The sequence below is a fragment of the Mesoplodon bidens genome (assembly GCF_964165515.1).
Source record: "Mesoplodon bidens genome assembly, chromosome: 17".
NCBI classification, from domain to species: Eukaryota; Metazoa; Chordata; class Mammalia; order Artiodactyla; family Ziphiidae; genus Mesoplodon; species Mesoplodon bidens.
The window spans coordinates 67,345,476-67,362,300 of NC_138174.1; the positions used below are offsets into that span (position 1 = coordinate 67,345,476).

General features: G+C 37.1%; 1 protein-coding gene across 1 annotated transcript in view; it reads left to right on the forward strand.

The window, feature by feature from the left end:
• PCCA (propionyl-CoA carboxylase subunit alpha) overlaps positions 1–16,825 on the forward strand; it is a 359,511-nt gene that overhangs the window by 37,336 nt on the left and 305,350 nt on the right. Inside the window, exons 5-6 of the mRNA XM_081214648.1 lie at positions 7,454–7,567; positions 9,446–9,499. Coding sequence (XP_081070774.1) covers positions 7,454–7,567; positions 9,446–9,499 — 168 coding nt within the window. The remainder of the gene's footprint in view (positions 1–7,453; positions 7,568–9,445; positions 9,500–16,825) is intronic.

Here is a 16,825-nt window from a genome sequence, read left to right on the forward strand (position 1 = left end):
CAGTGTACATTGCTAATAGTAGATGCATGATTAATATTTACATGTTGATCTTGTATCTTGTGATTTTGCTAAACTCACTAGTTCTAGGAGGATTTTGGTAGATCCCTTTGGATTTTTTATGAAGAGGATTATGCTGTGTGTGAACAGTAACAGTTTTATTTCTTCTTTTATGATCTGTATGCCTCATTTCTTTTTCTTTCCCGATTGCACTGGCTGAGAACTCTACGTTATGATTTGGTATAAGATTGGTGATAGTGCATATTTTCCAATCTAGTGGAAAAGCATTCAGTTGGTCAGTATTGAAGTTTGGTGTTAGTTGTAGATTTTTGTAGACGCTCTTTATCAGGGTGAGGAAGATCCTGTCTACTTCTGGTTTTCCAAGAGTTTTTTTTTTTTTCATCATGAATGCTTTTTCTGAATCAATTGACATGTTTATGTGTATTTTTTTCTTTTGATTGTAATATGATATTTTACATTGAGTGGCTGGTTTTTAAATATTGAACCAATCTTGTGTTTTGGGCATAAACCCTGCTTGATTGTGGTGTATTATTCTTAGAAAAAGAATAAAAAACTGGTAATCAGAACCAGCTACTTCAGATTACTTTAAACCCATTAAAATCACCCTTGAACTATCCTTAGGGAAATCTTTTTCTGATTGTACCAAACAATTATTTCCAACTTGGCAGCCAGTGTTCCTCAAGTCTTACCTTTAGATTAGATTTCTTAATATTTTATTACCAGTTTTTTCATCACTGGTATGAGGGATCTTGGTCTGCAGTTTTCTCTTTGTGTATTCTCTTTGGTATCAGGATAATGCTGGCTTTATAAAATGAACTGGGAAATGTTCCTTCTCATTTTTTTTTTTCTGGATAAGCGTGTATAGAATTGGTTTCATATCTTTAAATATTTGGTAGAATTTTCCAGTGAAATCAACTGAGCCTGGAGATTTCTTATTCAGAAGATCTTAAACTATGAATTCGATTTCTTCAATAGTTATAGGATTATTCAGGTATCTATTTCATGTTGAGTGTGTTTTCTTAGTATGTTGTTTTCAAGGAACTGGTTTATTTCACCTGAGTTGTCCAGTTTATATGCATGGAGTTGTTCTTGGAATTTCTTTATTATCCTTTTGATGTCTGTGTAGTTTGTAGTGATAATCTGTCTTTCATTTCGGATATTGATAATAACTTGTACCTTCTCTTTTCTTTTTGTTAGTCTTGTTTGAGGTTTATCAATTTTACTGATATTTTTGAAGAACTAGCTTTATGTTTGATTTTTTCCTATTGTGTTTCTCCTTTCAATTTCATTGATATCTGTTCTTTATTATTTTCTTCTTACTATTTGCTTCAGGTTTTTTTCCCCTCTTTTTCTGATTTGTTAAGGTGGGAGCTTAGATGACTGATTTGAGATATATTTTAGTATATAACATTTAATGCTGTAATTTCCTCTGTAAGCACTGCTTTAGGTACATCTAATAATTTTTGATATATTGTATTTTCACTTTTGCTCAAAATATTTTCTAATTTTCCTGTTTTATTCATGGGTTATTTACAATTGTTTAATTTCCAAGCGTTCGGAGATTTTTCTGTTACTTGTTACTGATTTCCAGTTTAATTCCTTTATGGCCAGAGGACACATTTGTTTGTTTTGTTTCTTTTCAGTGCGTTAAGGTTTGTTTCATGATGTAGGTATGGTTTATCTTGGTGACTGTTTCATGTGTACTTGAAAAGATTGTTTCATCTTCTTTTGTTGGGTGCAGTAGTGTATAAATGTCAGTTGGATACAGATGATTGATAGTATTGTCCAGTTTCTCTCTATTCATGCTAATTTTCTACTACTAGTTTGTTATTGAGAGAAGCGTGTTGGAATCTCCAACAACAATTGGGTGTTTGTTTCTCCAGCACTGTTTTTAGGTACCTACACATTAAGAATTATTATATCTTTTTGTCAGATTCACCCTCGTTATCATGTAATAGTCTTCTTTATTGCTTGGAACTTTCTTTGCTCTGAAGTCTGCTTTGTCTGATACTAATACCAGCATTCCAGCCTTCTTTCGTTGAATGTTGCATGGTACGTTTTCCCCACTATCTTGCTTTTAAACTACCTATATCATTATATTTAAAGTGAATTTCTTGCAGGCAGCATATAGTTTGGTCATATTAAAGAAACCATTTGACTGTATCTTTTAATTCGTGTATTTAGACCCTTATGATTAATTATTGATATGTTTGGGTCTCAGGCTGCCATTTTATTATTTCCTGTTTCTCCATCTAGTTTTTGTTCCTTTTACCCATATTGTGTCATCTTTTGGGTTATTTAAACCTTTTTTAGTATTCCTTTTTAGTTCATCTGCTGTGTTTCTGACTATATCTTTTTTGTGTTTTTTTTTTTTTTTTTTTTGCGGTACGCGGGCCCCTCACTGTTGTGGCCTCTCCCGTTGCGGAGCACAGGCTCCGGACACGCAGGCTTAGCGGCCATGGCTCACGGGCCCAGCCGCTCCGTGGCATTTGGGATCTTCCCGGACCGGGGCACGAACCGGCGTCCCCTGCATCAGCAGGCGGACTCTCAACCACTGCGCCACCACGGAAGCCCTCTGACTATATCTTGTTTAGTTTTTTTTTTTTTTTAAATGGTTACTCTATGGATTACAATAGACATTCTTTTTTTTTCCTATTTATTTATTTATTTGGCTGCTTTGGGTCTTCATTGCTGTGAGTGGGATTTCTCTAGTTATGGCAAGTGGGGGCTGCTCTTTGTTGTGGTGCGTGGGCTTCTCATTGCGGTGGCTTCTTGTTGCAGAGCACGGGCTCTAGGCGTGTGGGCTTCAGTAGTTGCAGCATGTGGGCTTAGTAGTTGTGGCTCGCAGGCTCTAGAGCGCAGGCTCAGTAGTTGTGGCACATGGGCTTAGTTGCTCCATGGTATGTGGGATCTTCCCGGACCAGGGATCGAACCCGTGTCCCTTGCATTGGCAGGTGGATTCTTAACCACTGCGCCACCAGGGAAGCCCTTGGCAGACGGATTCCTAACCACTGCACCACCAGGGTTTTCATAATCTATTTAGAATCCATATTTTCCCACCTCAATTGGAATGTAGAAATCTTTCTACCATATAGGTATCTTTATTCTTTCCCTTTAATGTTATGGTTTTCTTATGTATTTTATCTACATACATTGAAAACTGCGTCAGACATTGTTAAGATTTTTACTTTCAATAGTCAAACATGTTTTAAAGAACTAAGAGGGGGAAAATTGTTTATTATATTCACCCAGATATTTACCATTTCTGTTGCTAATCCTTCACTCCTGATGTTCCAAGTTTCTAACATCATTTCCTTTCTGTTTGAAGAACTTCCTTTAGCACTTCTTGTAGAGCTGATTTGCTGGCAGTTAATTCTCTTAGCTTTCCTTCATCTGAGAATGTCTTTATTTCACCTTCATTCTGATATTGTTTTGCATATAGAATTTTGGGTTGACACTTCTTTCTTTCTAGCAGTTTAAGAATATTGAATACTTCTTTCTGGTCTCTCTAGCTTCTGAGTTCCCCTATAGTTAATGTGTTGTTTTTCTTTGCTTTCAGAATTTTTTCTTTGTCTTTAGTTTTCAGTGGTTTGATTATATGTGTTTGGTCATCAACTTCTGTTGTTATCCTGTTTGGGATTCTTTGAGGTTCCTGAATCTGTAGGTTTATGTCTTTAACAAAGTTAGGGAATTTTCAGCCATTATTTCTTAAAAATATTTTCTCAACACCATGCTATTTTGTTCTTCTTTTTCTCTGGTAACATGTATATTAGACCTTTTGTGATTGTTCCATAGTTCCTTGAAGCTTTGTTAATTTTTTCCAATCTCTGTTCTTTCTGACTCAGATTGGATACTTTCTTTTAACTTACCTTCAAGTCTGTTGATTCTTTCCTCTGCTGTTGAGCCCATCCATTGTTTGTTTGTTTTTTTTAAAAAGGTTGTATATTTCAGTTCTAGAGTTTTTCATGGATTTCTTTTTAGCAATTCTGTTTTCTGATACTTTCTAGTTTTTCATTTGTTCTAAGAGTGTTCACAGTTGCTTGCTGGAATATTTTTATAATAGCTTCCTTAAAGTCTCTGTCAGATAATTGTGACAATTTTGTCATCTTGGCCTTGGTGTCTGTTGATTTTTTCCTGTAAGAGTTAAGATTTACCTGGTTCTTGGTGTGCAAAGTAATTTTGGATTATATTTTGAATATTGTGAGACTGTGAATGTTGCTTAAATCCTTTAGAGAATGTTGATATTTTTGTTTTAGCAGCAGTTGACATGGTTGGCTTCAGAGTGCATGTTCTTATCCTTTTTCTGTGTGCTGTGGGTTTTTGTAATGCTATTCATACTGTCTCACATGTATATAACCCACTGGTCAGTCTGAGATATGTGGTCTTCTTTGTTCAGTTTTTAAATTCTTTGGTCTGCTTACTAGGATCATATCTATACATGCCCAACCTAAGAATGAGCCCAGGAGTTCATAAACAACTTTATTGAGTCACTTTTCCATGCTAGCTAGCTTCTCCTCTTATTCCTTTGGCCTTCCCGTTTTTTTCCTCTTGTTTAAAAGGCTGGGAATTTAGTTACCTTGCACTGCTGCACACACTGTGTCCATGGCCAGGTATGGAGAATACGGAGGAACCTAAAGAAAACTGTTTACTCACAATGCTGCTGACACCAAATGTGTAGGATTTTTTCTCATACTAACAACCAGTTTTCCAACTCTCTGGACACCAGCTGGGTGTCCTACAATTTAATTCAATTCCTACACTAACTACCTGCGGTTAGCTCAGATTTCATGAGTTAAAGGGTCAGATCCACAGATTGCCCTCATTTCAGATGCTGGTCTCAAGTTCTAGGTTGTCATCTGTACTTTTCACCAACCAGCTGTATGTAAATCAGGTTTCCGTAACCCCCTCCTCAGTTTATAATGACCCACAGAACTCAGGCAAACACTTTACTTAATATTTACTGGTTTACTATAAATGATACTATAAAAGATACAAATGAACAGCTAATTGAAGAGGTATATAGGGCAAGGTCTGGAAGGGTCCTGAGCACAGGAACTTCTGTCCCATGGAGTTGGGGTGTGCCACCTTTCTGGCATGTGGAAGTGCTCAGCAACCCAGAGCTCTCCAAACCCTGTTGGGTAGAGCTTTCATGGAGTCTCCGTTGAGTAGGCATGATTGGTTAAGTCTTTGATCATCGGTGATTAACTCAACCTCTATCCCCTCCCCTCTCCCCTGAGTTCAGGGGATGGAACTGAAAGTTCCAACCCTCTAATGGAGTCTTGGTTGTTCTGGTGACCAGCCCCCATCCTGCAGCTATCTAGGGGCTTCCAGCCACCAGTCATCTCATTAGCATACAAAAAGATGCTCTTAGCACTCCGGAGATTCCAAGGGTCTTAGAAGCTCTTGTCAGGAACTGGGGTCAAAGACCAAATATTAGAACAAAAGATGCTCCTAGCACCCCTATCATCAGGAAATGACAAGTGTTTTAGGAGCTTGTGTCAGGAACTGGTAGCAGAGACCAAATGCATATGTGTTCCTACGTGACAAAAGCAGGGGAAATCTACCCGTCCTCTTGGGACCACAGTTTCATTGATAAGAGAAGATTGTTCCTTCTATGACTGTTTTGGCTCCTGTAGGCCCCCATTTTTACCATCGCTACTGCAGACGTGGAATTACTTGGGAGCTGGGACACAAAAGAATGGAGCTAAAAAAACAATTTTATATCTAATGAACAATGATTCCGTACTAGTTTTTTGTTTGCTTGTTTCTTTGCGGTACGCGGGCCTCTCACTGTTGTGGCCTCTCCTGTTGCGGAGCACAGGCTCCGGACGTGCAGGCTCAGCGGCCATGGCCGACGGGCCCAGCCGCTCCGTGGCATGTGGGATCTTCCCGGACCGGGCCACGAACCCGTGTCCCCTGCATCGGCAGGCGGACTCTCAACCACTGCGCCACCAGAGAAGCCCCCTGACTGATGCATTTTTTTCAAAGGATTGTTCAGTATTCAGTTTCTTTCTTATAGAAAAAACCCACAACCACAATTACAAAAACAAAATTGCTGTTGTAAAACATTGCTGAACTGGGCAGAGGGCAGTAGAAGGGGGGCATTCTGGTCTGAGGGGAGGAGAGCAACTGGAAGTTGGGAATAAGCAAGGTACAAAGGAGAGCCTTGCTTTGAAATGGGAATATTTAGGATCCTTTTGTGAGCTTGGCTGCCTTTCCTTGGGTGTTATGAAAGAAATTAAACTGCATAGATTTGAGTCTTTTATATTAAGATATTGATCTATTAATCCCTTGGGTAGCAGGTATCTTTAACCTTTCAATACACAATATAATTTTTTACTTAGTTTGAAAATATTTATTGAATAGATAAAGAGAACTCAGGGCTTTCTAAAAGATGACTTGATTTTTTTTTTTTTGATAGACCTCATTTAAAACAAATTGCTTCTTTCAAAACTACTTTACAGCTGAAGAGTATAACTTAGCAATGCTCGAGTATTTTCCACCCTAGACTTTTTGGAGGAGGGTCATACATGTCCAGGTATATGAATGTGTTCCAGTTTTAATGCCTGCCTTGTAAAGTTTAAACGGAGTTTAAATTTATTTAAACTTACACTGAAAAACTGTTAGGAAAAGCCGTTTCAAAAATACATGAATCCCTTTCATCATTTTAAAAGAATAGATTTCTTTTAGAAGTAAGCAATTTACTCTATTCTGTATTGAATGCCTAGCCTTTCTTAAGCAAAAATAGATTTGAAACATTGTGTAGTAAGTAGTCTTAAAAATGGAGCATATATTCCTGAATTTGGAGTAGGTTTAGAACTGAATGCACATATCAGTTCTTTTAGGAATAAAGGTTAAAATGGGTGAGGATCAAATGTGAGAGTATTTAAACAATCTCAAGATTTTCTGGCTCATGTGTAGTGATACTGAACTCTTTAGTCCTGGGCTTTAATTTGTGCCTGGTGCTGACCTGATGCTGTGCAGGGACACTCACTGCATCCCTTCATTCAGTTTCTCTAATTATCCCCACTTCCTGGGGAGCTTGCTTAGAACTGGGCATGAGTGCTTGTTATGAAAATATTGGACTACCCTGGCTACATGTAACAGAGTAGTTTTTGATACAAGGTTTACGTATAGATGAACTGAATAGAAGGCTAAAGTTGTTTGCTGTGATTTTACTTAATCAAATTGGTATGGAATATTATGGAAATTATCTAGTTAGACAGTGGATTAGGCTTGTAATAAATGAAATCATGGTTAATATAGCTCCTGAGCTTATTTGTTACATTGTAATTTCTTAGTGCATATTCAGAGGGAGATCTGACTGCATAAATGATGTGGGAAACACTCAGATTTGCAATTTTGTGTATACTTGCAGATGAAGATAGTTCTTTTTGCTGGGAGAATCTGTTAATGCAGAGATTTGTCTCTTCAGGTTCACGTGAAAATGGCGGATGAGGCGGTCTGTGTTGGCCCAGCTCCCACCAGTAAAAGCTACCTCAACATGGATGCCATCATGGAAGCCATTAAGAAAACCGGGGCCCAAGCTGTGAGTCTGAATGAATCTGTCTACTGCAGCTGTTTCATATGTAGTGAGCAGAACACTAGAGTTTGTATTTAAAAAAAAAATAAGAAAGAATGATTGAAAATGCTGTTGTATTTCATGTCACATGAGTTAAATGTGGCCGAATTCGCTACTGGAAATCAGAGGCTTTGTAGCATCTGGCAGTGTTGGTTACTGATCCTGCAGGTGGCTGCTGGATTCAGCTTTCACAGCAGGGAGCAGTTTCAGTTCATTTCCAAATTTGCTAGGGGGGAAAAAAAAAAAAGAAATCCCAATTAATTTTGAGAATTAACCCTTTCAGTGTAATAAGAATATTAAAAAACACCTGTATTATAAACAGGATCCAAAAGACCCTGTTTTAAATTCTATTTTAATCATTTAAAAATTATGTATGTCTCGTTATACTTCCAGAAATAAAAATGATGCAGTTGGTAATTATTTTAGTTTGATAGTGTCAATGGAATATACATAATTTACATGGAGAAATCAGTAATTCTCCCCACCCCCAATTCTGTTTGGAGTGGAATACAAGGAAAAAAACTGGGTTCTGACATCAGGAATAGTGTTTTGTTATAGTTGTTGTTGTTGTGTGTGTGTGTGTGTGTGTGTGTGTATGTTTTTATCAGAGAACTAATTACATGTAATGTTAAAAAAAACTATGTAGAGTTATCTCTAAAATTGGATGGAAACAGCCAACACCAGCAGTTAGCCTGGAGTGCTTCAGTTAGTGTTCACATTTCTTTTGAAAGAAATGTTTTAGTAAGATGCATGTTTAAATAAAAAACTTAATTCATGAACCCATATTATAGATGTTACAGTTTACTAGCAGAGTTAATGAAGGTAAAACTCTTTCAACCTTTTAACTATAGATTATCAGAATACAATCTTTAGTTAAAAGTTTATATGAAATGAGACTGTTGGAGTGAAACTCTTCCTGTGATGTAGTAGTGTAAATTATTCTGTACCATGTTCATAAAGCTTAGTCTGGCATTTAAAATAATCTTAAATGTGTAGATACTTCTAGATTAGATTATGATATTGACTCATTAAGAAATTTGACTTATAGCAGAATTATTTTCCTAGAAATATATTCAATACTGACTGATAATAGGGTGGCTAAATTTATGTTTGGTCAAAAGTTACTTGGTTAGAACAGGATGGTAGAATTTAAATTGTTGCAACGTGGCTTGTGAGAGAGGAGAGCGTGAAGTGGTTGTGACTGGCTGAGTGGGATGAGGAGGGAAAGAAGAGTAGATATTAGAAGAAAAATAAATTCAGAGAATGATGAAAAGGTAAAGCCAAACTTCGATTTTAGTTAGGTTTGACAAAAACTGTTCATTGGGTAGTGGCTGAATATATTAATATTGTCAGGAATAAAATTTGTTCATTGGCTTAGTAGCCAGGGTTTGGGAAAGTAGTAGTTCCTGGTTCAGTAAAGAAAGGGGAAATAAGAGTTTTTCATCCATCTTGTGAAAGGTTTCCTTTAACATAATTCTTTGACCCACCAGCTGTTAGAAAATTCTCCAGACTTGTGGCCAAAGTTAGTCTCAGAAAAAGTGGGGAGAGTTTGGGTTGGGTTGAACTGCATAGCCAAGTGCAGGTGGACAGGCAGGCGTGATGGGAGACGGCCCCGACTGTGGTTAAGACAGGTAGCGTGCTACAAGTGAGTATGAAGTAGGAGATTTCTTGGCGTTTGGGTCCGAACTCAGGAGAACCGAGTTAGAGCTGATCAGTATGTTAGAGTCAGTAACCTTACTCCAGGGCCCTTGAACAATAAACACGTTAATGCTCTTTCTGTCGTGCTTACTGTAAAGGTTTTGCAAATTGATAAAACTGAAAGTGCTTTTTGTTTTCATTTCTAAGGTACATCCAGGTTATGGATTTCTTTCAGAAAATAAAGAATTTGCCAAATGTTTGGTAAGTTTGTAAGGAACCAGAAACTGTTAACTTATATTTCAGAAAGCAGTGTAATGGTGTTGCTTTTGTAAATGTGGGTAGTGATGAGTTACAGACTTCTCATTGACCCAACGATTCTTTGAAAATAGTTTGGGAAAAGTGAAGACTTTTATTCTGTAACCTAAGTCTTGATTTGAAGCGTGAAAATGGAAAAGTTGTAAAATCACCATTACACCTTATGAATGATACCTAGTTCATAACATGTTGTGTGGACTTTGACTTTTAAAATTAAACATTTCAGACTTTTAGCTCACTACGTCAGGGAGTCCAGTGATTCACTAATTATTTACCATGAGCATAGACTGTGAAGCCAGAAGTAAGATTCTGTTTTTTCCCTTTTCTTGCATATTATGGCATTTACTATCAAATCTGACTGCTGCCGCTATTTTGGGAAAGTTTTTTCTTTTTTTTTATGATAGGAGTATCCTCCTGATACCACCATCCTGACTAGGTGCATGACCCTATATTTGCTATTAAACTGATTTTCCAGGTGTATTTATAACTACATTCAAGATGGTACTGAAACCTTAGTTTGCAGGTACTACAATATGATATTGATAATGTTTCAAAAAGCTCATTAGGGCCTCCCTGGTGGCGCAGTGGTTGAGAGTCCGCCTGCCGATGCAGGGGATACGGGTTCGTGCCCCGGTCTGGGAGGATCCCATATGCCGCGGAGCGGCTGGGCCCGTGAGCCATGGCCGCTGGGCCTGCGCATCCGGAGCCTGTGCTCCGCAACGGGAGAGGCCACAACAGTGAGAGGCCCGCATACCGCAAAAAGAAAAAAAAAAAAAAAAGAAAAAAAAAAAAAGCTCATTAGATCAATTATCTCAGGTATTAAGTTGACTTAATATTTTAATATATTATACTTTGTTTCTGTGATATGCTTATATTTTGTTCTTCCATGGATTCAAAATTATTTATGAATGCAATTACCATTTTCAAGATGAAATTTTCACTTAAAATTCATAAATTTAATTTGGGCAATTCTTAAGATCATAGAATTCTAGCCCAGAATGATCTGTTTTAACCAATTTACTTTATAGATTAAAAACTAAGGCCTATAGATTAAACTAAGGCCTAAAGAAGTTGTGACGTAAAGTCACGCAGGTGGCTAACAGTAACACATGTCTGGAGAGGGCATATTAGGTGTAAGTATCCAAAGGTTTATCAGGTTTTGTGCAGTAAATCTACATTTTCCTGTTTATACCCCTTTTTATTATCTTCTAGTTTGAAATTTTGGCCGAGGTTCTGACATTATGTAAGAAAATGATTTGAATATAATACATATTAAATGTATTTGTACAATATAATATATCTAAGTTTGTATAGGTGAGGGGTCTCTAAACTGTGGTCCACGGGCCAAATGCAGCTGCCGCCTGTTTTTGTACGTTACGTTTTATTGGCACACAGCCCTGCTTGTTCACGTACCTGTTGTCTGTGGCTGCTTTTGCTCTAGAACAGCAGAGTTGCGTAGCCATAGCAGAGACCGAATGGCCTGTAAATAAGTATTCACTGTATGGCCCTTTATAGAAAAAGTTTGCTGGCTCCTGGTATAGATGAATATCTGAGTCCGGGAGAAGTGAAATTATATGGCAAGTATATTTATTCATGCATTTATTCAGTCATTGAAAAGGGCTTATTTGATAGCTATGTTCAAGGCCTTTGAGAAGGATATAAAGATGAACTGGATGTGCTTCCTGCTCATGAGGAGCTCACAGTCCTGTTGTGGACAATAAGGCAGCTACACAAATGACTTCAGGGAAAACAATATTATGAAGAAGTTCACATGCTCCGTAAATGAAGATGAGATTGTGCCGTCGGGTTTCATGTTAGAGAAAAGTGTATAAAATGTATGACTACCTTCCTTTCTCATTTGCTTTTCTAATTTTATCTCCTCCATTTCCCTTTATCAGTGCTATGCCTTGGGCAAACCAGACTGCATTCTATTCCCAAACGTGGCTGTTTCTCTCCTGTTCTGTCTTTTCCATCGCTCTCCTCAGTGGTCACACCTGTCCCGTGGTCCCACACTTCTTACTACTGTCTATTCTTAAAAGCACAGTTCATGTTACCCCTACCAGGCTAGTTTTCCTTGTTCTTCTGGTGAGAAGTAATCTCTTTCCTCTGTCTTCTAGAGCATTAAAAAAAAATTTTTTTTTCCTTATGTGGCATACCACCTTCCATATTATGTAAAAACTGTTTCTGTATTTTAATCTCCTCTTAAGGTAAGAGACTTGGTCATCTCATTCTTTGTTTCCCTTTTGTTTTATATCCTAATGATTTCTACGTAGTGAGTTCAATGAATGTTATGGAAAGATTAAGTAAATATTATTAGATTAAGAATTATGGAACAATAACCTGCAAGAAAACTTCCCTCCTGTCACAGAAGGGACTGTTTTGTAACTAGAAAGCGGTATTGCCATGTGTTTTTATTCACCATGAAAATATGTAGCTGGTGATAACTAACCTTCTCTTTGTGCATCATGGCAACATTCTTAATTGGGATATAATTTTCCTAGCTTAAAAACTTTTCCCATTGGAGTATGCCATTTAAATTGCACCTTTTGAAATATCTGGCTATAGCTGGTGAGTTCCATAAAAATAACAGTGAAATAAAATTGCATACAGATTTTGTTATGCATATCAACATTGTGTGGTTGGTGACGAACCATTGAAATTTGATAGTTACTGTCTCAAACTGGGAATATTCTTAGAATCTGATTTCTAAGATAGTGGTAATAGATTACTATGTTGGAAGCAACTTTTGGCAAGAAAGATGAGCAGAATATGGAAAATAAAATTTTTTTAAAGTTTATTTTATTTTTGGCTGCCATTGGGTCTTCGTTGCTGCGCGCGGGCTTTCTCTAGTTGCGGTGAGCAGGGTCTACTCTTCCTTGCGGTGCATGGGCTCTAGGCGTGTGGGCTTCAGTAGTTGTGGCTCGTGGGCTCTAGAGTGCAGCCTCAGTAGTTGTGGCGCATGGGCTTAGTTACTCCGTGGCTTGTGGAATCTTCCCGGACCAGGGTTCCAACCCATGTCTCCTGCATTGGCAGGCGGATTCTTAACCACTGCACCACCAGGGAAGTCTGGAAAATAAATTTTTTAAGTTTAATACCGTGGAGTTCCTTTTACTGTAACTTACGTGTGCTGTAACTTATGTTTGAAATGTAATCAAATGTGGAGGTTCCCCCCCTATTAATTTCTGGTTCTGTTTTTTTTTCTTTTTCTTTAAATTGCTGTTCAAAGATCAGCATAATATTTACTTTGTTTACAGAAAAACTATTTGTGCCTTATCATCTGGTATATTGTTTTTAGTTAACAGCTTTGAATAAGATGATTTCTTGAATTTTTTTCTGAGTTTGTGCTATTTATTTGCTTTAGAAAGTACCATAAGCCAAATGTTAAAAGCATCCTAAACTTTGTATGTTTTCTTTACAAGACTAATTATTATTATTATTATTTTTTGCGGTATGTGGGCCTCTCACTGCTGTGGCCTCTCCCGCTGCGGAGCACAGGCTCCGGACGCGCAGGCCCAGCGGCCATGGCTCACGGGCCCAGCCACTCCGTGGCATGTGGGATCTACCCGGACCAGGGCATGAACCCGTGTCCCCTGCATCGGCAGGCGGACTCTCAACCACTGCGCCACCAGGGAAGCACAAGACTAATTATTCTTTACGCTTAATTTACACGAAATGGGATCAGATTATATAGAATCCTTACTGTACATGATTTAAACAAAATCATGTCTTGTTTGTCTTTGCTTAATTAATGGAAAATTCAAAGCTACAAATAATCCTCGTAAAGAATAGTAATTTTCAGTAATTTTAATATGCTGAGCACACATTTTATTTCCAAAATGTTTTTCATTCTGTATTTCCCCTCTGGGCTCCTTGTATCCTGAGCAGTAAAGGAACAGTGGTGGAAGGCTGTGAGGACTGTTAGGGTTAAGAAAAGAAATTCTTTTGGAGTTTACGAAAGAGGTTTGAAAAGTTAAACCATCTGCCCCTGGAAAAAGTGGTTTAAAGATTAAATGAGATTTAAAGAGATTTCATAGTGTTTTTAGTTATCTTTCTGGTTTTTCTGTGTATGTTTTGTCATGTTATCGTATCATATTTTAATGCAGCACAGCATTATAAGTTACAGTAGTTACCTTTATGAGAAATTTATGTTAGATTTAATAATTTGTGTTTCATGTATGGGTCTTTTCCATGTGTTTAGAAGATATGTGTATATATGCATACAGATAGTGTGTTCTATCCAGAATGCTCAGCATTGAGGGTGGAGAAGAGAACTGTGGGAAGCAGTTGAGGTTTGATGTTTATATTTTTTATCTCCTTTTGTTGGAGACTTTTTAGCAAGGTAAGGAATGTAACTACTTCAAAAACAATAATGAGATTTTTTTTTTCCATTGGATTAAACCAAACTTAAAAAATAGCTGTAACATCCAGTGTAGACAAGTGTACAGGAAGTGTCTTGTTCTTGGGAGTATAAATTATTTCAGCCCCCTTTTACTTTTTTTTGTTCCAGAAATTTGCTGGTATTACCAAAATTTAAAACGTATATATTCTTTGACTCAACAGTTCCACTCTTAAGAATTTCACCTGCAAAGATGTACTTTAAAAATGTTCATTGTAAGGTTGTTCGTAATAGCGAAATTGGGAAATAGCTCAAGTTTTTTCTTCTTTAAAATGAAGAGAATGGCACCTACCCTGTAGGGTTGTTGTGAAAGTTAGAAACAACATGTATAAAGAATTTAGCACAGAATCTGGCATTGCCAGGCAGATCACCTTATCATTACAGGTGTTAGTTAATAATTAGTACTCCAGTAGATGGGGAGAGCTACTGAAGAGTTGTGTTTTGTGTGTGTTTGTGTGTGTGTGTGTGTGTGTTTTTGAGAATGAGATAGTTAAAATTAGCATTTTGGGGAAATTAATCTGATATTTTTCATGTGTATTTTGTGAGTTTAGATTTTTTTTCCTGTTGAGATTAATAATCTGATAATATTCTATCCCTATACACACACGCATGATAATATAGTTTACAAGATACTTTGACGTATATGATTTCATTTAATTCATGCAACCATTTAACAAAAAGAAAACGGAGACTCAGGTGCAGTGACTTACCAACAATCACACTATATTGGTAAGTAATAGAATCAGGACTTGACCTAGGTTGGCTGACCATAAGTACAGAACACTTAAAAAAAATACTGTACCCTGGTTTGCTTAGTTGGAAAGAGTGAGAAACCAAACAGTGAAAACCAAGTAACTGTAGGGAACTTAGCCAAAGCCCATAGAGATCTGTTCCGCACTTTATAATAACAGAGGCAGCACATGATCAGGTTGTGAAATAGAAGTTTGAAGAAAGCCTTTTGCTAGGTCATTGGTCTTCTGTTGTGAGGTTGTAATCCATGGTGTGTCAGAGTTGTGAAATGTGCTTTAAGTCCTTGGCAACTGATACTAAAATTATGAAGTTAGCAAGTTTGCTAATGATTTTATTTAACAACATGTTTGTTCTTAAAATAGTTTAGAGTGAATTTAAAACGATCAATATGATACCCTATTCACTCATATTTGAAAAAAAAATTTTTTTTGAGTAGGAAAAAAAAAGAGAGCCGTGGACCTTGCAAGCCCAAAGTTGTTTATAACTCCTATTTTATCTATTTTATCTACATAGGCTGGGTAGCTCCTGGAAGTACGTTTTGTGTGTGACATATATGTCGTGGCTTAAGAAAGGTTAATACTACACTGTGTTTTGTAGACATCTAGTTTTAACTACATAGATATTCTTACCATTAACATTATTAGAATTTCCATTTTGGACACAGGTCTTTGATTTTATTATGTTAAAGTGAAAAAAATTAGGGAATGTAAAATCTTCAGAAACTTAAGTCACACGTATACATTGAAAAACAAGGTTTCTTCCATCTGTGAACCTCTGACCCCAGCCCCCAGTTTAGATTCCTAGAGACTACCACTGCTACCAAATTCATATTCTTGTGGAGTGCATGCATGCATGTGTGTTTGCCTGCTAGAATTTGCCATAGATTTGTTATACAGGGTACTCTTATTTGCTGAAGTAGGATTTTGTTTGTTCATAAGAAAAGAAGTGGCACAGAACTTTTCTTCCCTTCCCCAGGCTCTTAAAAATAGGTGTGGAACACCTACTTGCAGATACACTTGCAACATTCTTATTTAATCTTTATGACAATCTGTGGTGTATTATGATTTATAGAAGAGAGAACAGTCTCAGAATAAATGCCTTGCCCAATGTCACATAGCTAGAAAATGAGAGTATAGTTTCTTACAAAAGTCTTTGACTGTAAATCCCACGCTCAGTAAATGTTCCAAACTACTTCTAAGATGAGTTGGAACTAGACTGGATTGTTAGTGTTTTGTTTTGTTTTTAATTGATAGCTTTGGCTGGCATCTTTTTTTTTTTTTTTTTTTTTTTTACTATTGGTGGAAGTTGTTCTCTTTCTGCTCCCTTTTCCCCCCTCATTGGTGTACCATTGTTAAGGTCTAAAAACAGAATATTTCTTTTGTTTTTTTGGTCTTGTGATCTTGGATGCCAGTGAAAGTAACTGTCTTCACTTGGTTTTGCTGACTTTATAGGTAAAGTACAATACTTGAGTGAGCTGGTAGAGCTACAGAAGAGTCACTGATGCCTTTTTCCTCTCTGGGATACTCTTATGTTGAATTAATAATGTCTCCCTGAATTTAGAGGAGAAATTTGGTGACTCTATCCTTTTGACAGCAATTTTGTAATATGTTTTAAATTGTGACTTTAAATATGTCATGTTCAAAAGGCTTAATGAATACCTATGAAACAAGCTTCATAAAACCCTTATCATAACAGAATGTCCCTTGAGATGTTTGAGAACATGCTGGATTAGAGTTCAGCTTCTAGACTGTTTGTTGAAGAATTTTAAGATGATGCTGAGTAGAAATGCTCTAAAGTGGATACCTGAAAAAGAAAAATCTTCTATTTTTAGGGAGTCTTTAAGGATGTAGATAAGGCAAATATATTTAGAGTTGTGGGGTTTGGCGGGTGATTTCAATAGGAAGGTTAAGAATCTGGGATTTGATGAGGCTGGGATTTTCTGCCCTTTGCTTGAGGTTAAAATAGTTTGAATTTTATACTCGAGCTTTCCTTCTCCCTCTCCTTTCCCTCCCCTGCAGTTATTAGCACAGTCTGGGGTCAGAGTTAAAATTCTTGCTCCGCCACTTCATATCCCTGTGGTCCTGGGCAAGTTGCTTAATGTTTGACTCTGAAGACTCTCAAGTGTC